The sequence below is a fragment of the Mugil cephalus genome, chromosome 11 (assembly GCF_022458985.1).
Source record: "Mugil cephalus isolate CIBA_MC_2020 chromosome 11, CIBA_Mcephalus_1.1, whole genome shotgun sequence".
Taxonomy (NCBI): Eukaryota; Metazoa; Chordata; class Actinopteri; order Mugiliformes; family Mugilidae; genus Mugil; species Mugil cephalus.
The window spans coordinates 15,297,828-15,323,458 of record NC_061780.1 but is presented as its reverse complement, the minus strand read 5'-3'; the positions used below and the strand labels follow the sequence as shown (position 1 = coordinate 15,323,458).

General features: G+C 42.9%; 1 protein-coding gene across 3 annotated transcripts in view; it reads right to left on the bottom strand.

Moving 5' to 3' along the window:
- Positions 1-24,559, bottom strand: part of LOC125015739 (A disintegrin and metalloproteinase with thrombospondin motifs 16) — a 49,775-nt gene extending 25,216 nt beyond the window's left edge. The window contains exons 1-10 of one of the 3 annotated variants that reach the window (XM_047597669.1): positions 24,248-24,559; positions 23,979-24,117; positions 23,753-23,843; positions 20,919-21,271; positions 10,820-11,225; positions 8,648-8,850; positions 5,588-5,671; positions 4,863-5,022; positions 3,549-3,654; positions 3,071-3,208 (exon numbers count right to left, since the gene is read on the bottom strand). In XM_047597669.1, coding sequence (XP_047453625.1) covers positions 3,071-3,208; positions 3,549-3,654; positions 4,863-5,022; positions 5,588-5,671; positions 8,648-8,850; positions 10,820-11,225; positions 20,919-21,271; positions 23,753-23,843; positions 23,979-24,053 — 1,616 coding nt within the window. In that variant the 5' untranslated portion in view covers positions 24,054-24,117; positions 24,248-24,559. Of the gene's footprint in view, positions 1-3,070; positions 3,209-3,548; positions 3,655-4,862; positions 5,023-5,587; positions 5,672-8,647; positions 8,851-10,815; positions 11,226-20,918; positions 21,272-23,752; positions 23,844-23,978 lie in introns of those variants that run through there. The other 2 variants (XM_047597668.1, XM_047597670.1) reach the window with 2 other exon arrangements.
- Positions 24,560-25,631: the final 1,072 nt, after the last annotated feature.

Sequence of the window (25,631 nt, the reverse complement as noted above, 5' to 3'; positions counted from 1 at the left end):
AATACAAAAATGTGGTGGAAAGAGCATGAAAAGGCAAAATCTGTTGGACCGGTTCATTGTGTTAGTGAGTGGTCCTGATTGCTTTAGCAGAGCGCATGTGTGTCTGTGTGTGTATATGAGATCTTCCATCGCTTTATGGGTCGTATGTGTCTACAGAGAACAATGGCTGTTCTGCATGTGCAGCATATTGAGGTTCCACATTATTCACGCAGAGGGACACTGAAAAATACATTGCATTACAAGTTGATAAGTAAGGCATATGGATATGTACGTGCGTGCACACAGGCGTCCACTTGCATGACAAATAATGCAGGATTTCATGACAAATTCTGTTTGTATAAACTTTTCATACCGCAACAGGACAAAACGTTTTTTCGTGAATTGTAACATTTGAGTCCTGTACGCTAGATTCTCATCAGACCGCAAAAAAAGGAATGAATCTATTCCAGGACTTTCTGCAGATCTGTTCCAGACACAAATTTCTAGGCTTTTATGTGCAAAAAAAAAAGACAAAAAAATAAAGTAACATCTTGACATATACGGTTTATAGACAGATCAGGCATAACATTATGACCACCTTCCTAATATTGTGTAGGTCTCCCTTGTGTCTCCAAAACAGTTGTGACTCATCAGAGGATGGACATGGACCTTCTGAGGGTGTCATGTTAGAGTGTTGTTAGTGGGGGACTTTGGGTCCTATAGGTTGAGGGGAGGGGCCTCTGATGGATCAGGCGTTTTCCAGTGTATCCCACAGGTAGTTGATCAGTTTTGGATCCAGTGAATTTGGAGGCCATGTCAACACTTTGTGCTGTTCTTCGTGTTTTCTGAGTTGTTCCTAAACCATATTTTTGTTTTCTATGGGGGAGGGGGGGGGATCTGGTCTGGTCTGGTCCAGTCTGGTCTTGGTGGGTGGTATATGTCTAAGTAACATCTTCATGAATGCCAGGTCCAAAGGTTTGCCAGCATAACATTGATTTGTCATAATACCGTCAACGTTATTTACTTCTCCTGTCAGTGGTTTTGCTATTGTGGTTGAATGGTTTATATATCTTGTGTGTGTGCAAACCCCCTAAAGACTGGCAAGAGGGTCAGCTGCTATTACCTGAAAAACACCCGCACCACAGTCAACTCTAGTTTCATCACGGTAACTAGAGTTGATGGTTGAACTGAAAACCAAACGTGCAGAGATTCACCCAAGATGTGTTTAACATTTGACACTGTGGGAAATACACTTGTGTGCATATTTACCAACTATGCCAGCAGCTCGTTTGTTTTGCAGGGAGAAATGACTATAGGAACCTGGCTCAATGTAACCTGTGCAAAAATAAAAGCGCAAATTGACTTATCTGGTGTACCAGATAATTCCCACTCAAGTAACCATTGTTTTTACAGTTCAGTTTTTGGTACATATTTCTGCAGAAGTAAGTTATGCATTGTTTCTAAGGATAGGCCTACTCAGGACTGCACAATATGAAGAAAGTCTGCAAAAAGCATTATTCAAAATTGTGATTACAATATTGAAATGGGCAACCTCCAACAAATGGGCTGCTGATCTTCCTCATGTAACTACGGGCATCAAACTAAATAAAGCGTATTTCAGAAAATGTCACAAGACAAGCTTGAGGGAAAGAAGTGGAATAAAACTAGATCATAAGGAAATCTTGTAGTCTTCATATATCACTGGTAGGTTTCACCGCTGCTCATACAAAGAAAAACAACTCAAAGAAGCTTTTAAGGACCTTGCCCTGCTTTAGGCGTGACAAGAGTTCAACCAAACCATCTGAATATACTGTACGCAGGGCACTGGTACAGACCTCCCTGTCACAGCTGACTGAGGAGAGGCAGATTTAGAGTGAGCGTGATGTAAACTCTGCCGGCTGACACAATGCTCCTCTCCATGAAGGAGCCTTTCCTGCAGGAGTCGGTTAACTCAAAGAGACAGATTTAACCGAGAGCATTTATATATATCATAACATTCTGTTGATTGCAATTAGGAAAACATACAGCATTTCGGCAATTTTTTCATCCATACGGGAAGGCGACCCCCGGTTGGCTCAGCGATGCAGAGATCCCCTCCACGTGGCCTCAAAGGGTGACGGGGGTTTAATATGAGGCTGACAGGCCTAACAAGGTTGAGGTCATCCCGACTCTAATAACTCAGCGAGGAAATACACTGTCTGTCTCCACCACTCCAAGAGGGGAGACCTGACAGTTCAGTTAACACACTGGTAAATTTAGTGGAGGGCACCGACTCCGCGCTATCTAGTTTCAAGCGCACACAAGCACATGCACAGACACCTAGAAACAAGGCCAGACACATGGACGCTATGTCCGTGTGGTTGTTTTTTTCGCTTGTGTGAGCAGACTGCACGCATGAAAATGCAGCCATAGCACAAACACACACTTCCTCCCTTGAAAACGTTCACCAACGTGTACCTTGACACATAATAAATATGCCGTCTGCAAGACAGCACTTTGAGGAGGAAAGCAGCACCACATATCACTTCACCTATTTTTTTTTTTTCTATGGAGGCTATACTGTGTATTTTAGCCTCTCTCTTTCTCCCTTTCTCACACACACGCACGCATATACACAGACACAATAGCCCTGTTTGTTCTTGCTGAACAAAAATAAAGTGTGTAACTGTTACAACATGAGTGCAGTTTTTCATTTGACACTCTTTAGATCACAGCAGCATTACTGACTGATATATCTGCTGCTGACATGTTCCGCTACAACACATGGCCATCTATCAGTAACACATGTCGAATAATATAAACACAATGCACATTAAACGTGCTTATTGCCAGTTTAAATAATTTCGCTTTATAAACAGAAACAGTGCTTTAGATTTTTTGTTGAATTAAGACAAAGGCTGGCATGGGGAGCATTGCTCATTACTCGTCAACATACCAAATGGACTTGGTATTTTCCGAGTACTTAACAAGAGACTTCAAGGAAAATCACTCATAAATGTCAGCATGAAAAAATAAATGAAATAAAATTGCTTCTTAAATCAGTTATTTTAGCATTTTTCCGCCACAACAAAAGCATCGTAACAGAACTCACTTGAGGAAGCGGCTGAGGTACTGGCGACTGCAGTCGGACCAAGAGAAGATCCCGTTGTGACCCGCTAACGTGGGAGACATGATGTTGCCCTCTGACTTCTTACAAACGTTCCCCTCGCCATCGTGGACCATTCCAAAGCTGGAGAAAGGGAAAAGATACAGGAGATGTTTAATGTGCAAGTTATGGCAGCAGTGCTCCATAGCAGCTTTATATTGTTGGATCCAACAGCAGAAGACAAGTAGCCTATTATGATGAGATGTGATGTGTGTTTGTTGCAGCCGCGAGCGAGCAGAAACTTTATTGTCAGCTGGTAAGTGTTTGCACATGGAGAATATTGTGCTGCATATCTTGCTGTCCCAGTTCAAACCATTTGTTGATACACATTGCAAATAATTCTCAGTTATTCTACTGTATTGTTTATTTTTATTTTGCTTATGACACGTTTTGCTTCATTTTTCAACTTGGTAGAAAGGCTTACTTGTGTCCGGATTCATGGGCGATAGTGAATGCCAGGCCGAGACCGGTGTCTTCATTAACGGTACAGCTCCTGTACTTGCTGCACATCCCGCTAATCGGAGCAAAACCTGCAAAAAATCCCAAAACAAAAACGATGATGTGATTTGTTAGGCCCAACAGGCACACTGATTGCAGCTAACTCTACAGTGCATCATTAGTGCGAAGCCAAGAGAACTTCCTTAAATAAGCTTAAGAGAATTCTGATAAGCGGAAAAACTCATGCTAGTCTGTATGTGTTGTATCAAACGCAGCATAACTCAGTTCAGATCCCTCCATATGTTAAAATATGGCACTCTGTGGGGACATTCCCATATCCCCTGCTACCTTTTACTTCACTTTAAAACATTCTTTCTCTGTCCTCACATCTTTCTCATTTCTCCCATTCTCTATTAAATTCCCTTTTACTGTTCAGCTCCCTGTACACCTCTATTTGTCCACTGTCCTTCTGTCTCTACTCCCGAAACACACACACACATACAGCCCCCCCCCCTCTGGATATGAATCAAAAAGGATAATACGCTTGAGGGTCTCGTGGAGAATTTGGCCTTGTGTTTTGTTTAACTTAAGTCACTCGCCACAGACTGCAAACCCCCTAAAGTAATGTTCTCATGTACATAACTAATGTGTGTAATGATATAAAACATAACGAGGCAGATTGATTGTGAGAACTACCATATAGGTCTTTTTTATGCCGGGAGAGAGGTAGGTCATGGTATTATATACCCCTTTTGAAATATGGATGAAAACATTAAGGGATAGGGTTGTAACAGAAATGCAAATAAACCTTGTTATATATCGGCTGGTTGCGCTGACGGCCGTTTTACCTTGCGAATCAGTCAGAGCGACCTCTTTATTTGAAAGCACAGACACACACCTTTGAACTAGGCTTTCATAGCAATGATTAGAGCTAATGCTAGCCTCGACACTTTGAAGTTGAAACTTACGTCTGGGGTTTGAAGGTTGTGTGCGTTTGTCCGTAAGTGTGTGTGGGACACAAAATGGAAGCTTTTTCTCACAGCGGGGAAAACAACAATGTGTAGCATGGTCATTACCACAAACAACCTGTTCTTAGTTTGTTAGATAGTCTATACTCACAATGACTTAGCGAAGGCTCAGAATGAGAAGAAGATTGCTCTGATCGTGTAGTTTTTTGATCTATATATTAAAAAATAACAGATGCCACTCATGCGACCGCATTTAAATGAGGGGAAACACCTTTACCGTGTTGGGATTTCTGAGCATCAAAGCAAAAAAGCAGGACGGCACGCAGACATACCAAGAGTATCGCAGGGTTCATTCTTCCAGGAGCAGATGTCGAGTCCTGTGAGGAGGATGGCGTGGTCGTGGTGTCGACCCTCTCTGCCTCCCATGGTGGACTGCCAGTGGCAGAAGCTGTTCAGTGTGTGATCTGCATGGTGGTTGATCACCAAGCCCTCCTGTGAGACACACAAATGAAAGCCAGAAGGAAATACATTATTGCCTTTATGAAAGGAAGTCACTGCTATTGTATTTAATGCTCATTTTTGGATCCTTGCTTGTTTTGTTTCATAAATGAATTTCCAGTAAGTTTAGACATGTGCATGTTAAAGGCATCATGAAGACGTGAACGGGATATAAGTGCCGCTCCTGGAAGTCAAAGGTCTGGGACATTTTTGTGTTTTCTTTCTTTCTTTCTTTCTTTCTTTCTCTGTCTGTCTTTTGCACTCATTCTTTCTTTCCAGCTCCTGCACTCCGCAAGAATTTCCCTCCTAAATCTGGCAAAGATCCAAGGAAACGTGAGCTCTATAATTAAGCACCGTAAAAGTCCTTAGTAGTTAGGACGACCCCGGGAAAGATCTCTGTGAAACCCAAGACACCCAAACCTTCAGGCATCAAAACAAATAAACAATTCTGTGTGTATCTGAAGCTCCATGGCGGCCGACAAAGACTGACGTACGGTGTCAACGAGGCCGTTCTCTGCCCAAGCAGAGATTTCACCTGACGCTGCTTTGAGACGCTCACCTGCTCTTCATCCAGAAGGACAAGGCCCACAATCACAATGTTGATGTTTCCCCCTATTGTACCATCTTTGAACAGGCTGGAGACCTAAGAGACACACAAAACAACATCATCATGTATCATTATTGACACTTATTTTGTCTGCAACGGCCTTATCAAAGAATGACCGCATCTTGTTATGAGTGTAATACACTCTGGAGAGCAACTACAGCCCATGCAGATGCTGTTATCCAATTTAGCAAGATGTTGTCTGGAGAATAAAGTACTTTTACATAAGTCATTTTAAAGAATATGATAAATGTAAGTGACAACAGCAAATAATACAAGTATTTTCATTAACAGTGCTATTACAAATAAAAAGAGAGGCTTGTTTCAAATGTATGAGATGAGACACCTTGATATAACACTCAAAGGTATTGTTGAAGTCTGACAACCACAACTGCTGTTTCCAATTCACCCTCTTGTTCGGACATTCGATCAGTCACAACAGTTTGCTCTTTGAAGGTGAACTCCTAATCTGTTGTTCCTGTTCCCTATCTGTCTCTCTCCCAGGGCCTGTGAAAACATCAGGTGCCACTCACAAAGTATTTTTTTTTCTCCTCTCCCTTCAGGATCACTCTCATTCATTCCTTATGCTCCTCATGTTTGGTCTTCCTTCACACTGATTCACGAGAAGACGCAGCGGCTGTGGTTTGTTACCAAGCTCAACGGGAAAGCGCTGAGGTCAAAGAGGCAATCAGAGCTACTTACTTAAACTAAGACGTCTTGGAACCCCAGTGTTTGACAAAGTGTCAGATTTGCACAATCGGGTCTGATCAAAACAGTGAATCACTGTGTTTTCATTGCCGCATAAAAGAAACAACCAGTTTCCATAGAGCTTCGGTGTTTTGCTATACACAGCGCACATGCACACAATGCTTTCTATAAAATGGTATTTGCAGATTTTTTTTTTTCCCACATGTATGCATATATAAATGCAGACGTATCTTATAGTTACAGGGTCTCTACGGGTTTCAACAAGTCAAATTTAAGGCGTTTTAAGACTTCTTTAAGACCACAATGAATACAATTTCACATCCATACTGGCAGAAAGGAGGTCCGGAATTATTCACAATTCTTTCACATTGGAATACAAAATGCTTAACCTCACTTAAAAACAAAAGAAGCCTCTCTCTTAACTAACGTTAATATTTGTGCAGGACTTAACGTTAACTGATTAGCCGCTCCTCAGTCACGGCGCTGCTAGCAACCACAGTTTTAAATGTATAACCAGTGTATGTTAGTGTATGGCAACAGTTTATAATGTTAAAGATAATATTCAGCTCAAAGTCTAAGCAGTTAGCCTGTTAGCTCGTTAGTAACTTACTCGTTGGTGAGTGTTGAATTAGCACATCTTGGCCAAAGAAAAACTCAAGTGATGCTGTGGGGTTCCGTCAACTTTTCTCCGTTGCTATGCTACGCGGTAACGCACCGCGGCGCGCGCACAGCAGCATACTAGCTAGCTGGTTGTGCTCGATAAATTCTGACCGGGCTGAACAGGTACTTTGGTTCCGTTTTGTAGTTACGTTATAGCGTCCTCAAAAATCGAAACCTTTAAAAGCGAGGGTGAAGTTTGTACATTTCCTTTAAATAAAAGTAACATCAATACGTTTTTTAAAACCTTTCAAAAATAATAAAAGACCATTTATGAGAATTTTAGACATTTTAAGGCCTTAAATTCAAATGATTGGATTTTAGACTTTTTAAGACTATTTAAGACCCTGCGGATACTCTGAGTTATGGCATTAGATAAGCTCTTTAAAACCAATAAGAGCTTGCAGGTGGGGGTGTTTTCAGTGAAACCCCATACAGTGTTTAGGTGACTGCTCTGTGGCGGGCTCTGACTACCTCGACTTAGTTTCTGCGAGAGGGAACTGTGTTTTCAAAATAGATGGATTATCTTTGGATTTGTCAGTCAGTCATTAAGTAGCAAAACGAGCATGACGGAACTTTGTTGCAGATCAGCTGAGAGGAGTGGCGGTGATCTCACCTACGGATCAGTTTCATGTTTTTAGACGTGCTCTAGCTGATAAGTCCTGGTCTAAAGGACGGGGGTGTTGAGTCACTAAACCATACACTAGGGCTATAAACCTCAAATAAATTATAAGACTTCCACTCTGTGTCAACCGATGTTACATGCTGCGCAATGAAAAGAAATGAAGAACAAAACATATAACAAAGGATTAAACATGGCATAACATGCCAAGGGAATGACCACCACAAACTTGCGCTGGGTCTTGTTTTCTGTTTGTAGGCTATGCAGGAATCTCCTTTTTACATAAATATGAAAGACATGGTGGAGAAAGTAGATATTCTGCGTCATATTTTACGACCAGGACACAGGAAGTCATGCACACACAAAGCTTGACATTCAGTCAAGTTGCAAGTACACCATTGCCAGGCAACTGTTGGTGTCTAGAAGCCCCAGGGCCAAACAGTTTAGCAAGGTAATGATTTAATGTAGGAGATGCAAACACGTAATGAAAGGATGAGGCCTTTGGGAATATCAACACTTTTCTTCGGCATATTACGACATTACAACCCTGAACAACTAAATGATAATGTTCCACCCATCCACCTCCGCCATCTCTAAAAACATCTGTAAACACATCACAACTCGTGAACTCTTGTTCGGGTTTACCACGTTTAAGACTAAACTCCATATGAACAGTGCCTTCTTGTGGCATGAGAGGTCTGGTTTCGCGAGTTGTGGTTGGATCTGGATATATTATCAAGAAAGTTACCTGCATGATTCAATATGCCGATGTTCCCAATTACCTCATCCTTTCATCCTCATTGAATTGAATGAGGTGTGTCCAAATTTTTGACTAGTAGTGTACATTGAGTTAGCAGGGTGTTGCAAGTAGAAACCCAGAGCTCGCAAGCTCCATTTGGAGGCAGCGTACGACTTAGGAAGTGGCATTCTCTAAATGCTTGGCTATCAATGATAACATTAGCTTTAATTTGTGAGAAGTTCTCTTTGAACATCTCTTATGTCTTACACAGTAATTATGTGTTTCTCACCATGTTCAGGACAGTAAGAACATATGTGGTTATATTCTCATGACCGTGGTTGTCCATCATCTTTCTGTCCACCACCACCAGTGTCTCCACATTGAGCTTCTGATTAGCTTGATTCGTCATCAGCACTGCCCTTTTGTTCCTGGGGATAAACTTGTATTCATCTGGTAGGATAAAAATATCCTCTTCTGGAGGTTTGGGCATATCTGTAAAAACACATGAAAGCAGAAAAAAGAATTCATTAAGTAGTTATTGATTCTGGGGAAAATGCATGCGTTGACCTGAATGAAGCTTTGTGCACTTACAGAGTCATTATGATTAGGAACAGACTGCCATGTAGACGCCTGTGAGTAATTGATGAAAGATCAAACAATAACTCATGTAATGGCAACTTAATTGCAGCTATAATGTCGGTTACAAATACAGCCTTTCCTTCCCACAGCTGATTATGTTGCACAAGATTTGAAACTGACTTATAGCCACTAGACAAATGGCTAACTTTGCCTGTGAGTGTTAACCAGCGATCCTGGCAAGTAGCTGACAAACACTCCAAATGATTAACTATCCTCTTACTTTTGTGACCTGATGTCATGGATAAAGTGCGGGCTGGGCTTCTTTTCTGGTGTTGACTCTGGCAAACTGAGTGTTATCCCACCAATATGCCTAGTGTGAAACCACAGTATGTGGTGTGCTAGTCACAAATTCAGTTTACATGCTTAAAGGGCATCCATTTTTCTGTCAGTGTACTCACCAAGGACATGCATGAGTAGTTTCATGCTCTGTAGACGAAGCACAACATTAGATAATAATTGACTGTGGTGTGTACCAACCTATCTATGATTTAATCACCTCTGCAAACTTTGCTAATTTAAATAGTATCGGACATGATGTCAGTGTCTCACAGATAATGTGCTGCACCTAAAAATTTATAGCGTGCATTGCGATGACTTCACAAAACAAGCATATTGCTTGCATATTGATCATGTGACCCAAACATGCAGCCTAAACCTTAACATTAAATGCTCCGTTCTCTGCCTTTAGAAGCCTGGTAAGAAAAGCACCTTTGTTATCTGTGTTTTCAGGTTATCAAAACTTTCACTTATCACTGCCTGGCTGAGATAAATTATAAAGGCTTGAAAGTTTGCTTATGTAGGCGGAAAGCAGGTGAGCGACCAAAGTGCCTTTTAGACTAAAACACAGCACAGGTGTTCAGTGATGTCATCCCATGGGAATGTAAATAGCAGCGTGTTTTCACAGGGGACAGCAGGCAGCTGGGGTTCTGCAGGGTAATGGTGGTGGTGGCGGTACCAGTCCGATCCCTAGCGGCTCTCTCTCGAATGACCCCAGTGACACAGGCAATGTTAACTGATCCTGCGGTAATTTCTCGAGAACAAACATTTGTCACAGTGCAACGTTAACATAAACCAATCCCCCCTTAACCTTTCACAGGTTAAGTCACTAATGAAGTCAACCAAAAATGTCAATGTAAAGTGAGACAACAGTCTTTAGAGAAAACCTTTGCCGTCATGAGAAATGGAAACGTTTCTAGGAAAGCATTCTTCCCTGGTGTTTATTCATCAAGAAAATACATCCAAATATTAACAATGTTCTCAAGTTAGGTTTTGCCATGAATCAAATCTAAATTACTAAAATAATACATTTCTTATTTAGAAAAGCTGCACTCCAGGATTTGTAATCCACCTTTTTGTGAAGTCAGCAACAGCGCACACTGCTGTTTTTCTCTTTAACACAAAAGGGGGGCGGGGGGAGCTAATAATGTGTTCACAACTTCCAGCCAGCACAGACTCTGCTACCTTTAATGTGGTTTTACACTGTCAAGTGAGGCGCAACTGTTGCTTTAATTGCACCTCTCTGCGTACAGTAACAGTAGCATTTGCACATAGCAGTAACATGAATACAAGGGCATAGCCATCAGTGGTGCGTTCATTAAACTCACCGGAAACCACACTGTCAATATAAGTGGTAAAAAACTTCAACGACCAAAATTGCCGCGTTAAATCCTCAAATATAATTTGGTTGGTTAAAGGAAAGAAAAGTTCCAAGGGTTAATTGCAAAGTAAAATCTTAATTAGCTGCAGAACTGTTCTAAACACAAGGACAAATGTGAGTGTGCAGGTTAGATGGGGATTAGAATGAGAAATTGCCCTTACATACATTTCTTCCTTCTCCCACAGAAGTGCTGCCTCTGCTTCTCCCCGTGTCTGTGGTCGCTGTCATGATGGTGGTTATGTCCTTTTTCATGATGCTTCGTCTGGTCTCTGTGATTGTTGCCACTTTGCTGGTTTTGCACGCCCGCGTACAGATCTTCATTGATAGTGTTGTAGGGGGATTCCGTCACTTTGACGGAGGCTTCCCGTGATTTGCGATGAGCTGAATCCGTGGATCTCTTCTGAAGCGCCCGAGGCTCATGCCCATTCTGCTCTGTCCGGGAGAAGCTCACACTCTTGTAAAGTATGTGCGGCAGGTGACTTATAGGTGCTGTGAAGTTCTCTTTTTGCGCAAGGTTGCGTGAGACGGGTCTCAGGAAAAAGTCTCCATCCTGTGTTCGGATCAAACCTGACTAGAGGCAAAACAAAAAGTCAAATTAGCTTTCCGGCACCAGATCTTGGTTCTTTATTCACCCTGAACTAGCCATGTCATGGTATATGCACTCAAGTCATATAGGGGTCCAAAACAATCATACATCAATTAAGGGTATTTTGAAGAAAATAACTGGACTTTATATTTACAGGAAACTTCTCCCACCCAGAGAGTAAATACTGTTGATTCCAACACCTGAAACGCTAACACATTCTCTTCTACTGAAAGTAGCCCGAGGGGCCGCAGCCACATACTACAATGAAAACTTTCTCCAGCTATGCATTTAGCTGCCCACTCTGTCTCTGTCAGCAATTAGTCAAGATGCGACTGTTGATCGCTGCAACCTGACCCCTCTAAACGTCTGTGCAGCCCAATTACTGGCCATGTTCCTTCACGTTTAACATCTGTTTTGCTGTTCGGGGTCAACCGTTATCTCAGCAAAATCTAAATACGACTTGGACAGATGGAGTGGTTTTTGTGCAAATGGGACATCTGGACAATAAAAAAAAATACTTGTAAATATTTTAAATTGATTTTGTGAGAAACCAATTAAAAAGAATGTTACAGTTGTTATGAATCCATTGCCGGCCTGCATGAGGCGGAAGGCAACTCTTAGTGTTTATGCTTCCAATTTGGGGCATAAACTACAGGAAAAACTCTTTAAAATCTCCAAACATTCAGCAGAAATATACCTTCAGTCGACCTGTCTCTGTATTGCAGTCTATCCCTGTCTCTCATATTCCATTTTCAGTAGACTTCTATCAACACAGCAGATTCAGACACATGGAGATACTTTCTCTCGCTCTGCGCCTCTCTCTTTGTCTCCCTCAGACTCTCTAAACACGCACCACATCTGCGCTGACAGTCAGCTGGCACGCAGTGTTTGGACTTTAACTGCACTTGGCAGTAAGTGTGATTTCCCCAAAATACGGTTAATTGACTACAGTCTTTTTCCTTTTTTTTTTTTTTTTTTCACCGAGTGGAGTGTGAGGTCCTTCGTCACCGCAGCCAGACAGAAACAGGCCGACACAGTGGCAGTGGTGAGGTTTCTCACCGACTCACAGAGTGAGTCAGAGACAGTTAGAAAAACATCTGAAATAAATGTGCGGCTGAATGTATGTTTTGTAAATGCCCGCATACTAATGTGTGCATTAACTAGGAGAATCTTTAGTTTAGTAAAGCCAGGCTAGTGAAAATTAAAAACCACAGGTGATGTATCTGCTGTTATGGTCCTTCGGTAGTTGTTTCTGCCATTCAATCATCACTCACTATCTTGGGCCTCTGCCTCATCCGCAGATCACAAAAGTAGTGGAACGAAAGCTTTTGGAAAATTGAATGTGAAAACGATGAACTCAGTACATATAAATACAAGCCAATACAGATGTGTCAGCTGTGACCGCAGTGGCCGTACAGTTTATGGCTTTCATAAAAAGCAAAGAAGGCTGCAGTCTTGTGCATTTATGTGTTATTCACCAGAGACAAGCTGGCTCCTTCTCACAAATACAAATTTGAATTATCTGGGTTTACTAATCATGCTCCATAACACTAGCTATAGTTCATGGCCAAATGTGGGGGATAACTTGTTAAAATTCCACAGTCAAGTTTCTTGCAGTTGTTGTTTACAGGTGTTTCTGCTTCGGATAATGATCATTTCCCAACGTACACTAACCGGTGTTTCTCAGACAAAAGATAAACGCAAACAGTGACACTGAAACATATTTGGAGACATATTTATGGCCGGAAAAAACACTCAGCCCAGTACTTACTGAGATGATTACAATACTTTCAGACATTTAAAACACACATACACACACACACAAAGACAATGGATGCCTCGCGTTGAAGTCCTCGGATAGAGAGGATGTTTTGCTACATCAGCGACTTACCAGCACTGTCATGTCTATTCTGTGTTACAATCCCCTGAAAAGCTCCAGCTGTGGTTTTGCTGACAATCCCAGACAGTGTTTACAACATCAAGTACAATGAGATGGCCCTGACTATGGATGATTGACTCCAGTTAACTTTAGGGAATAGGGGCGGAGAGGGCGAGGGATCAATTATTGAAGAAAACAGAGAAACGAGAAATAGACTGCATCACCACCTTCCTCTGTCACTCGCCTGCCAGCAGTCAAGAAACACCCCAGCCAGGTTTGTAGCTCACAATCACATGTGACAGCCACTGCGTGATTCCACATGGCACCCGGCCCCGGCGCTGTGTAATCACAGACAATTGTCAACATTTGGTTCCAAGTCACGGTGAGGCCTCTGACCCAAGCCGGGCTGCTGTCAGCCTTCAATACTTCACATGCTAAGTATTTACTCCATCTGGGTGGGTGGTTGAACGCTGGGGCATTGGTTTGGATGCGCCGCAAAAGTAGTTCACGAGGGAAAACGTGCGGCACGTGCTGACGCTTTCCGGCGAATGTAATCAAAGAAAATTTCCCCTCTTATTTTGTTTTTGTCATGAGGTGTCACTTTCGGTTAGCTCGTTCCAGCGGCAGTAGGACGAGATGGGAGAGATAAAGAAGAGGAAATGCACGATGGAAAGAGGCAATCATAGGGCTCACACTTGCAGCCCGCAAACTGGAGTGTTTTGTTAGGCGTTGATATGGAAACTGTCATGTTCTGATGCAGATTGAACAGTAGTCTGCAGTGCACATGGCAGTCTGGCTTACACCCAGGCATGAAGAGAACTACAGCATATATTTGAAATGAAGGTATTTTCATTACCGGCTGCCAGCATGCCGATACATTTCCAAACATTTTGGAATTATCACAGCTGTTTATATCTGCGTGCGACACTAGAACAACACCCACACATGTATTGGGCGCACAATTCAAGAACCGTGCAGAGGTTACTTTGTGAAAAATGAAAGCTAAAGTCTTTTTTGACAGTACCACTTGAGGCATATCAACAAGTGTGGACATCACGATAAATATCGCTGCATTTCTTTGTTTGTCCACCACTTGAGTCTGTTCCCCTTAAGCACCATGCACATGTATTCAATTTTATGGTTTGTACCACTATGCTCTGTCTTTTCAGTATGGATGTTTGTTTTTTGTTACACGATTGTTCCCAGATATGGTTCTTCGAATCTTAAGAACTCCTTGATAGGGTTCCAGTTTGAGGGTCTCCAATAGAAGAAGATTTACGGAGCTGACAAATATATAGGGCCGACTCTCTATATGGATGCCTAATGAACAAAGGGAAATATCTTATATTTCTCCCATAGACAGTGAACTCACAAAACCTCTGTTACATTGGTGTACTCATTTTCCTACCAATAGGATTCACCAGACGCCTGATCGTTGTGGCCGACCCACTTTTGCATCTATGCCACCTTTCAGCTCTGGGAACCAATCACTGCTGGTCGACATCAAACGTGTTGCTGCTGGTACGCCAACAACAGATTTAAAATTTCAGTGTACAGCAAAACACAGAGAAATCTGCAGAGGGCTTGAATGTAATACAGCAAGGTTTAAGTTGTTTGGGAAGGATTTGGTATGTCATTGATATATGCCAAAGCTCTGACCTGTAGCTTTACCCTTGCCAAATTGAGGGTTTTCACAGCAGCATTCGTATTTTTCTGCTAAACCTTCACACGAATCTCTTTCTCAAAAAAGCCCTGCAAAGTGAGGGATGAACTACTCGTGTGCATGTGTCTGCACCTCCATCATAACAGGGACAATGAGTCACTTTCCACTCATCCTCCTGCTTCCTCTCATCTGCGTCAGCCGTCACACTGATTGAAGGGACTGTTTCTCCTCAAGATGGATCAGTGTTTCTAATTGTTTAATGAATGCTGCCTTTATGTATTTTGCCTGGTGCTTACGTGATTCAATCCAGATGCGGATGTTGTAATATTTAACTTGTGCGTCTTGTAGGTTGTGTTCATCTTAAAAAAATTTCAAATGTCATCCACGTAAAAACTTGTTTATTTAAACCAAGACCAGACTCAACTAGAGTATAGTATAGTGCATGTACAATTACATTTAACATAAAAAGTCTCAGCTTTGCCTTACACGAAACAACATGCATCTGCACTTTCTGAAAGTGTGTGTGTGTGTGTGTGTGTGTGTGTGTGCGTGTGTGTGTGTGAAAGCAGGCTACTATGTTAGGAGATTAGGTCACAGTAGAGCCTTTCCTAAATAGCCAAAGTCATCAGATTACACACTGTGCTCTACGAGGTGCAAATAGCAGTCATAAAATGCTGAAATACTACTTGGGAGGGCGCAAACAGCTGGACTCTCTGGAGTCAGACTCATCCAGACAAGCAGCAACAGGAATAGGGGGGAGGCGGGCGAGTTAAAAAAAAAAAAGAAATGGTAGGAAAACGGAAATGAGGGGGGAAGCGTTAGTGCATTACTAGGTGCACCTGACTGTGAGCAGTATATGTTTTTTTTTCCTCCACCGCTCTTTAACTTCCTCTCCAAATGGGATAGAGACCAAACAATGAGTTAAAGTTTAGTATTCAGGGTCAGTCCAAAAGTTCCAAGCATACAAGAAGCACAGTATTTGAGTTTAAGTTGTCTGATAATAACAGACAGAAATTTGAGAATTTAAGAAAAAAAGGAGACTTATCCATCTCAAAACTATTTTTGAATAGCATCCGAACCAAAAAGCTTCAAATATCCAAACAGTCCTTCTTCTGACAGAACAAAGTGCAGCAATGATTCATGCTCTAATGATTTATTGTGTTTGGTGTGTGAACACAGATCCCATAACGGCTGCATACCCAACAGCTGAAGACACGGACTTCATGTTGACAGAGCTAGTTGAAAAATTGGGAATGATGCTCCCACATGACACTTTAGCTCGAGTCACCTTAATCGATTGGGGATTTCCAGAGCATCCAGAAATTCATTACCCGAGCTGGAGGCCTTTCAGTTTGGAACCATGTTCCAAGCCGACTTAAGTCCATCTCGTCTGTGCGTGACTGAGTATGCATAATCTGCTTTGCAAGTGTGAGGAAAAACATGAGTGATGATAAAACGTTCAGATCAATTGATGATAGCAACCTGCCAAGACCACACTGTCTGCTTTTCAAAGCCTCATCACATCAGTAGACCATCCCTCATATATCCTTGGAAATCCCAGAGGTGGGACGAGTGCGCGGCGTTCTATTATTACCACTACTACGAGCCTTGAGGCAAGAAACACACCCGTCCTTTTACAAGAGGAAAACACATGCGCTTCAAGTGATTTGTAGTGGCAGGCCACTTAGCACTCCCCTTTGATACAAAAGAAACGTGTGCTTTACAAGTCTGAGTAAAATTAGATTAGATAGATAGATGCGGATGTCCATATAGAATAGAATAAGGAAGTATATGTACAACAGAATACTATACTGTCAGACTTCGTAATACTTTTGGAACTGGGTTTGCCGTTACTTGCTATCAGGCTACCAGGGAAATGTTTCTGTGAAGCATATCATGGAAACAAGCACGTGACTGCTTCCATTTGTAGGCTTGTAAACAGACTGATCTTGATCTTAACTCTATGCAGGTCTCCGCGTTTGCAAAAGTAAGAATCTACATTCTTACTGTCAGCCTAGTTAGAGCATGAAACTTATAAAATATAACTGAACGTCCATTGCTTTCAAGTCCTCGCCAAAGGACTTGACACAACGCTAATTAGGCAAATCAGCCCGAGGTAAATCTCTTTGTATTCCACTGTATACTGGAAGAAATCTGGTGACATTCCTGCCCGAACACTGCGGTACTGTTTTACATCAACCAGGAATGACCGTTTGCAGGAGCAGAAGAGAACAGCAACTGCAGCGAAGGAGATGGAGTAGCCTACATCAACCAGAGTATGCTGGGAAAAAAGAGAGTAACAAATGTGATTCCGCCGTCTGTGGCGGTCGGGGCGACGTCCAAGAAACGTTTCTGATGCTCCAGAATAAAAAGGAAAAGGAATACAGCCGTTCAAAAAGAACGGCTCGCCGTCGAGGACTAGCAAGGATTAACGCTGGTGTGACTCTTCCATGTAGAAGAGCACTGAACGAAGAGAAGGGACAGGATACTGTCGCCCATATGTCTTCAACAGGGGGTCCGCGGAGGTACTGCAGGGTGTCGCAAAATCTTTGGTTGATTCTGTATTTAAATTTCTTTAAATACACCATCAGTTTGGGGGCCCTCGACCTGAAAAACATTGGAGATCCCTGCAGTAGCCATACGTCAAACCCTTGTGTCAAGAAGTGTTTGTGCAAGTACTCTCCAGAAGGAGAGTAAAACTGTGGCTTTAAGGGCGCAGTGCTAAATGCTAATGTTGCCATGCTCACGAGCAAACAAGCTGAAGTTAAGGAGGTGCTGATTGTTGATCGACGAATCAAGGAAGGATTTAAGTCAGCAAGATGTTTTCTATTATTTTTATTTTGGACCAGTGAGGGCCTGAGTTATGCTTTGAACACGTCTAAAAATCATGACAAATGCCATTTGGAGGAAAATAAAATGATTCATGCTACAGGGCTGAAACAATGCCTGCACATCACTCCACTCACCCCTCAACACCGTCACCCCTGTAAAAGCGTATTAGACTGCAGCATAAAGTCGACACCGAGGAAAAAACCTGTTTTATGAGCTCCCCCTTCCACGTGCGTGTGACCGAGCAGTGTATGACACCATTTGGCAGGTGAACAGTGCAGTCAGTGGGATCGGCCCGCTACTTTTTTTATTCCACCGAGCCCTTGCTTGTAAGTAAGAGACTTTCATGGTCGATCTACACACTGTCATCAAAGCAGGGCTAACTATATATGGGCTGCCAGTTGAAAAGGCAACTTATACGTAGGCTTTACTGCATTTCACCCCCAACCAGGGGCTTTTCAGGATGCCAGGGAGGGAACAATAACCCTTAGAGTCTTTATCTCTCCATCTCCCTCTCTCTCTGATCTTTCTTTCTCTTTTCTTTGGGTCTATCCAGCGGTCTGGGAAACCCTAACATACAGGCTGTGTAAGCCACTCTAAATGCGGATGAATAATTTCTCAAAAGACTGACAGAGCAAACAAGGGCGATGAAACGCGGTTCCATCTGAGTTGTATCATGCTCCAGCTGGGGGCCATGTGCTCCGCTTCTCTGGTCAATATTTACCTGTTGCCTGCCAAATAGGACCCTGGCCAAAGTGCAAGGTCTCCTATTATCGTCCAGGTGGCCTAGTTACCCAATTTTGACCAGTAGTATCTAACATCTGGAGGACATGCACACAGAGTCGTGTTGCATCCCAATACATACCCTAAACCTTAAACTATAACCTAAACCAAGCTGTATTCTAACCTTAAAGCCCATCAAAACAAAGTTATATTAACATTTAATGATGTAAGCCACATTAATGTCACTTTTGTCCACTAAAGTGATCCCCAGATCCCGAAAAGTGGGATAGCATAATACACACACATGCACAACAGTCAAAGAAAACAATCAAGAGAAACATTTTCAAACACGAAACCAGATTGGTGCTATAAGCAGATAGTCTAAACTGACGTGTGAATGTTCATGTGTAAGAGACATTTTGGCATTTTGTAAATAAATGATATGCAACTATTTTTATCCTTTCCCGCGAGTCTGCATACCTTTGTCCGCCGATGCTGCTTTGCTCTTCCCTAATTCACATCAGAAAGAAAAATAATTCTAATTCCCATTGATGCACTGACCCAGTCTGTCCTCGGCAGCCTCAGTCGTGAGAACCACATTTACGGTCTATGCAACCCTGGACCTTTTGGCTGGATCTTTTATTGGGATCTGGTCTGAAATGCAGACACACACTCGCACACAGAGCAGAAGAAGAAGACGAAGAAGAAGAAACAGCATCCCTGGACATGTGCCAGTCAGCGTCTGTAGTTTCAAAGGGCAGTTCTCACACACAGAGCAGTGGCGCTCTATAATGGAAATATAAACAGCAACCCACAAAAGACCAGGAATATAGTGCGTGCTGAAGAGAAATGTGCTTGTACCAGTTTTAAACGCATTTGTTTTGTTTTCCTCGGATGCTTTATAGACCACTAGCTAGTCACTGCAGTCACAGAGGATTTCTAAATGAACTTGTGTCTGTGAGTTTAAAGCAGGGAGGATTATGTGTGCTGTCTTAATGCTTTCTGGTCCAGACTGCTAAGAGGGCCTCTATAGCACTTTGGGTCTCAGGCAGCAACTCCCTCACTTAATGTCATTCTTACAGTAATGCCTCCTTTATGTTCATGGGAAGAGAGGAGGACCACCAAGGCACAAATTGAAATTCGGCCAGTATTCTGTCTGAGGATATAATTAGAATATGTCCACTCAGCAAAATCAGACTGAACAATACAATTGTGACTTTCATCCAGGACCAGGCGCCTGTATAACAGTCTGTAGTTCACACGCTACAGCATGACCAAACACCAAATCAACACATACTGCTGATTATTTTCTCCCAGATTAATCTGCTCAGTTTTTGGTGAGGATATCAACTCACTAATTGTGTTGGTTTAAATACGTCGTATAGGTGGCTTCCAAAGCCTTCCTTGCCATCCATTCACATGCTAGCACCCCACCCACCCTAATAGAACAATTTTCTAGGATTAAATGTGCTGTATTTTGAAATTTGCCCACAGTCATATTACTTTTTAGACTGCCAAGAACTATGGGTTTTCCTCTAAAATTAAACCCCTAATAAAAAATCTATGCAAAGATGCCACTAAGTGTTAAGGAATATTAAATATACCGTATTTTGACATACGTGTCGGCCAAGTTGGTGAAATCAGAAGATGTGAAACCGCCACAGTATCGTTTTGGCATGAATGGCTTTTGCGTTTCTTTAGGATTTTCCTGGCCTATACACCAAACATGATGTGGCCTGACTTTTCCGTTTGTTAGTTAGCCATTAGCCGATTTAGCCAGAAATACATTATATAAGCAATGACTAACTGGATGAAGAAACCCCTGTGCAAGATGTGCCAACTTGGTCGGTGGGTTTTAAAGTCAGCTTAAGTCAAATGGAGTCATTTCTCTGACCACAACATGCAGACAATGCAGTGACTGAAGAGCTGTGTGAAAGGCAGCCTCACAGAAGCAGACTGAAAGAGCTGACTGAAGACAGTCCGCATATGTCAAAGGAAAAGAAAGCGTCCCACAATGGAACAATTGTAGTTTTATCTAGATTTTAGAGCTGGCTTTCCTCAGAATTCTTTTCCTCCTCTCATCAAACAATCTTTCTTTTAGCCCCGTTTCTGATCGGCATCTGGGATTTAATATCTGTTCGCATATTACAGTGCGATATGTTTATGCTTTCACTCATTTACTTCTACTTAGTCTTAATTCAGTGTTTTCTAAACTGAGCTGGAATCCAGAAACAATCACTGACTTCTCCCTTTCTCTCTGTCTGGGTTTCAGCATATCAAGAACCAGAGACAGGTCTGTGTTTATATTATCAGACGTCCCAGGATGAGCCAAATTTCATTGGCTTCCATGCTCACGATTTCTTCTATAGGTCAGCGAGTGTAATTACGGTACTCTCTGATCAATCTGAACGCTGCCAAAACTCGACTGAAATAAAAATGTCCTAGGGCCATTCTTTCAAATGAACCGACCCTGAAGTCATTTTGATAAACACACACACACGCCCACCCCAAATTTGACTGTTCTGCTGCCTCCCTCTCACCCAAGCCCCACTGCAACCTGACTCCAATGCATGTTCAGACTCACCATTCCCATGCATGTGGACAGTGCCACGGAAGAGTTGACCCTCGACCTCAGCGACCCCTGGTAAAAGCAGAGGTCGTCCGGGTAGTAGGCCCTCAGGCTCTTGGTGCCGTTCTTTCCCAGGAGCTGGACGGTGAAGCCAGGTGCAATCAGGCTCTCCGAGGCCTCCCTCAGCTCCATGTGGAAGTCCTGCCCCAAGCCTCTCAGCCGGAAGTGGACTGTTTCGCTGCTGCTGTCTGATGAGCCTGCATCTGGGGTCAGGGACCTGCGTCGCCTCCTGCGCTGATGGTGTGCAATTTCATGTGATACGTAATCGCCTTGGTGGTTGACCTCATACGGAGATACAATCTCATATTCTGAAGGACGACAAGGATGGAAGATGAAGGAGAAACGTACAATATCAGGAATATTGGAAACACCTTATTGAAATGCAACCAAGTTTAAACACTCAACATCAGAAAGTATATTTTGCAGATGCAACTTGGCAAAAATAAAACACACTGGCCTTGTCATCAGTCCGTACTAATTTGATGTGTCAGCATCATTTACTGTGACATACTGCACAGTGAGGCGGCTGCTACCATGGCTGCGTCACGAACAGAATAAAACATACAACGTTTTTCCTTCCCTCCATAGGTTCCCCCCTGACCTGCCTCATATACTTTTGCTGGCAGGGTCAAGAAGGAATTACAAGAAAAGGAAAGGTTCTAGACAATCTCAAAACAGGCCTTTCAGCGGAGAGTGAATCACATCTGACCTAGTGTTTTACTACAGTTTTAACTGCAGCTGGATAACTGCAGGTCATAAAGGGAGTTGGTGGCAGGTCACAGGCCTGGCATCTTGGTCCAGTTAAATGTCTAATAGCTCTGTGGTCACAGAAACTAATGGGCCTTCCCCAAAAGGTCAAACCAAAAGTAGCTGACTGCTTGAGTTGCACCAAGATTGCTTTTCCAGGGGAAATCTTGACAGTAGACACTGCTCCTGTTCATCCTATGAGTAGGACTGGCCTGACCTACTAAAGGAGAGAATCCTATATTAGGAATGCAGCATGCTAAAATGACTTTGACAATAATTCCTCTTGTACACATACAAAAAATACAAAATTACAATACCTTTTCTTACAGTGTTTGGACCTTACTAACGTCCTCACTCTTTCATTTACATTTGGGTCCATAATTTACCAGGTAGCAGACAAATAAAACATAATCACTGCTGATTACGTTACAGTGTTACGAATATGTTGCGTCTGGCCGCAGATAAGTGATACACCGCCACGCTTTCGGGTCCAAGTGCGGTGAAATAACAGCAGCCACGGACATACAGTCAACAAGAACCAGCCTCGGTTACTGTACAGTATGACCCGCTTTAGCAAGCCTTAATAATGAGTATATATAGAACAGAGACAGACATGTTTTGGCAGTGAGAAGAAACACGTGGGGTGGCAGACAGTGTGTCATCACTGGCAGCGTGAATGCCTGAGGTTTGAACTTGGTCATTTGGTGCATCTCGAGGCTGACTTAAAGCACCTACGTGACATGCACTCATTAGCAGATGAATTTATTTAAAGCACCTTGCTCGACTGAGCCTGCATGGTTTTTGGCAACAGTGTGAAGCAAAACTCTAGTCCTTGAAGTGTGATCTGTCTGAGAGTTCACACGCATACTTGCAGTCTGAAGCCGACACCAAAGCACTTAGGCAAAACCCGAAAATGGTCTTCTTCTCTGTCTTCCCCCAGCACACCTTCCCCCAACACACATATGCACACACTTACATTGAGTTAACTATCCCACCCTAACTCGAAAAACAGCTGCAATGACCCATGTCTGACAGTATACAAACAAAGAGTCTGCGGGAACCTAGGACACACACACATCTACACACACACTCACACACAACTCGTCTGCTGGACTGAGACGGGACCCTGCAGTTGTTAGTTTGTTGGTTTAGTGGCTCCTGAGTGCCATTAGCACTGATAAGGGCTTCAACCAGTGAGAACCTTGGATTAAGACGAACAAAAGAACTGAACCCTGTCTTCACCCATTCTAGCATATGAATGTTAAACACATTAACACAGCGGAATAGTTGTAGAAACGCTTGCTATGAGATGATCTGAAACAGAAGTCAGGGCTTCCCCCACACTTGCGTTTCAGATCATCTCCACATGTGCCCAGAGAGCAGAGTTTTGATGTTTGTTTGGTTTGTTTATGTGGGTTTTTCACGGTGAAGACAACAACATCAACAGAGATCTGGAGGAGAATGAGCAGTCAAAGAAGCTGCTGACTCAGCAAGCCTCATGGGGTTGTTAGATCCACGAAACAAAGACCAGATGAATGGCTTGCACTTAACTTCTTGCAGAAATAATTGACTAAGCAGGCATCAGTGCATCTTCCAGATTTTAATCACCCTCCATTTCACTACATTTTGGGAGCTATTTCCATTGTGCTGTGCAGCTTTTAGACGTTAATACCCTTATGTCAACTGTGTTATGTTTAGTAGCTTCACAGATCAACAATTATTTTATAGCAACGTAAAGTTACAAATCCTTAATTGTGGATTCAACTCTAAGATCCACTGCTGCAGCAGACACTGGTGACTCTGTCTGTGTGCAGGTCGCCCCCCAGCGGTGAAGAGAGGAAACACAGCGCGCAGGTGAGCGCTGTTTGATGCTGCTGGGCATTCGTGGGATGAAGTGGACGACATATCCTTGACTCTTGCTGTGCGTCAAAGCGTGCGTAATGCCAAAAACCGGCATACCATCAAGCGCACCACTGCACGAAAAAGTTTCAACAGTAGCAGAGGAAACACTGAGGAAATATTTTGTTCAACACTTGACATACCTGTGTGTTGAGGTAAATTCAGAGATCGGAGCAATGCCGATGTGCCTTGGTTATATTCGGGATTCTCAGCACCATTATTCAGACGTGCGGTCTGTAAGGGAGGAAGTGTAAATGTGACTCGGTCTGTGCACCCTGCAAATCACTACAGAAGATGTTCCTTTCATCATTTAAATTGTTCATAACTCTAGCTCAGCATGCATGTGCGCGGACAACGCATCAAACTTACTTTGCTCATAGGGAAAAGGCAAAGGAGGTGAAGAAAGAGCAGCGACCGGGTCCACATTTTCCACAAAAAAGCCATGTCTGTGGGTCAATTTTACCGCAAAAGCTGACGCGTAAATGATCCTTTCCAGCAGAACCAAACGCTGTTTCAAAAAATAAAATAAAATAAAATAATAATAATAATAAGACAAACTATTTAACAAATACAGCAGTCCCCTCGTGATGAACGGAGCATCAACAAGTTTTGGGTGCAGCCTTCTTCATTTTATCCACCTGGGTCTCCATTCATTTCCAAGCGCAGTATCCAGACGCGGTAAATTGCTTGAACTCCAGTCCTCTCTCCCGGCAAGTCATTTTCCCTTTTTCCCCACACTCAGACAGCACGACTACAATCCAAGTTTTTTTTCCTCTCCCTCTTTCTCTCTCACTCTGTCTCCCTCTCTCTCTCTACCCAGTGACCCCCGCGGACCATTTTGACTCCCAATGAAATCATGTGATTGTCTTAAATAGGCTGCGCCTCGCCTTGGCAATGGCAAGACTTCTATGAAAGTCGCACTGAGCCCGAATACGTTCCTCTAGGGAGCCTGCTGAGGGAGCACTGAACACAAGACTGTGTTTGTGAGTGTTTTGAGGAGGGGGGTAGGCGGCAAGTAGGATTGAGCCTGTGGCCAATCACATTTGACACCTGTGTGGAGAGATGGAGTTTGTGTCTATTCCCCGGCTTGTTTGCAGCCCGTTTGAAAATAAAGTTTAGGCTGCAGGAATGGAATTGTTTATTTGAAACTAGTGGCCTGGATCGTGTAACGCAAACGCGTTCGGGGTGGATACGCCCTCCGGCAGGTAATCAGTGATTTTTGCGATGGCTTAGAAGTATGAAATGTAACCTTTGACCCGGTTTAATCCGCTCGTCGTTCTCCCATCTCTCCCGTATTCCGCAGCTGCGCTGATAGGCACCGTGCCAGCATTTCTTAACTCCCCACAATCATTCATAGAAGTGCTCAGGAGTGTGGGAGCCAAAGGATCGGGAGCGCTTGTTTCATATTCTTGGAGCTTTTCATCCTCCCCAAAAGAAAACCAGATGAGATTTCTGCTGTGCGGCAGGAGAAATACATGTGTGACGGTTTACGGAGTGATCTGTTTGGCACTAAGTCAGTAGAACTGCATCAGGGTGAAAGGAAAAAGAGGCGATTGTAGGCGAGATGGTCCATATTATTACCTGTACCCGAATAAAGGCTGTAATATATTTTCCCCCGTTGTTATTTCTCCAGGGTAAGATAAATGGCGTACAATTTGAGCACAATTAAAAATAACTTTGTTGGCATTCATCTCAGCAGCTTACAAGAGGGGTCTGACATCTAAAAAGCTTACTGTATATGTTTTGGTGTTCTGTTGTAAATAGATAGGCATTTAGCTTGGGGAAACAAAGTATAGTGTATCGGCATGTCAGAAAGAGTGATGAGAAAAGACTCCTTTGACAAATCACTCCGAATACTCAGGGAACTAATGAATGCTCGAAGGAACAGAAGCTGACCCAAAACTGGGAAAGGACTTCAGCTCTCTGTGACACTCAGGTTTGTCTGATGCGTCTTCCAGATGGCCCGTGTCATGTTGGATTAGCGAGAGCATCACACACGAAGGACTTGCTTGTTTTCAATGA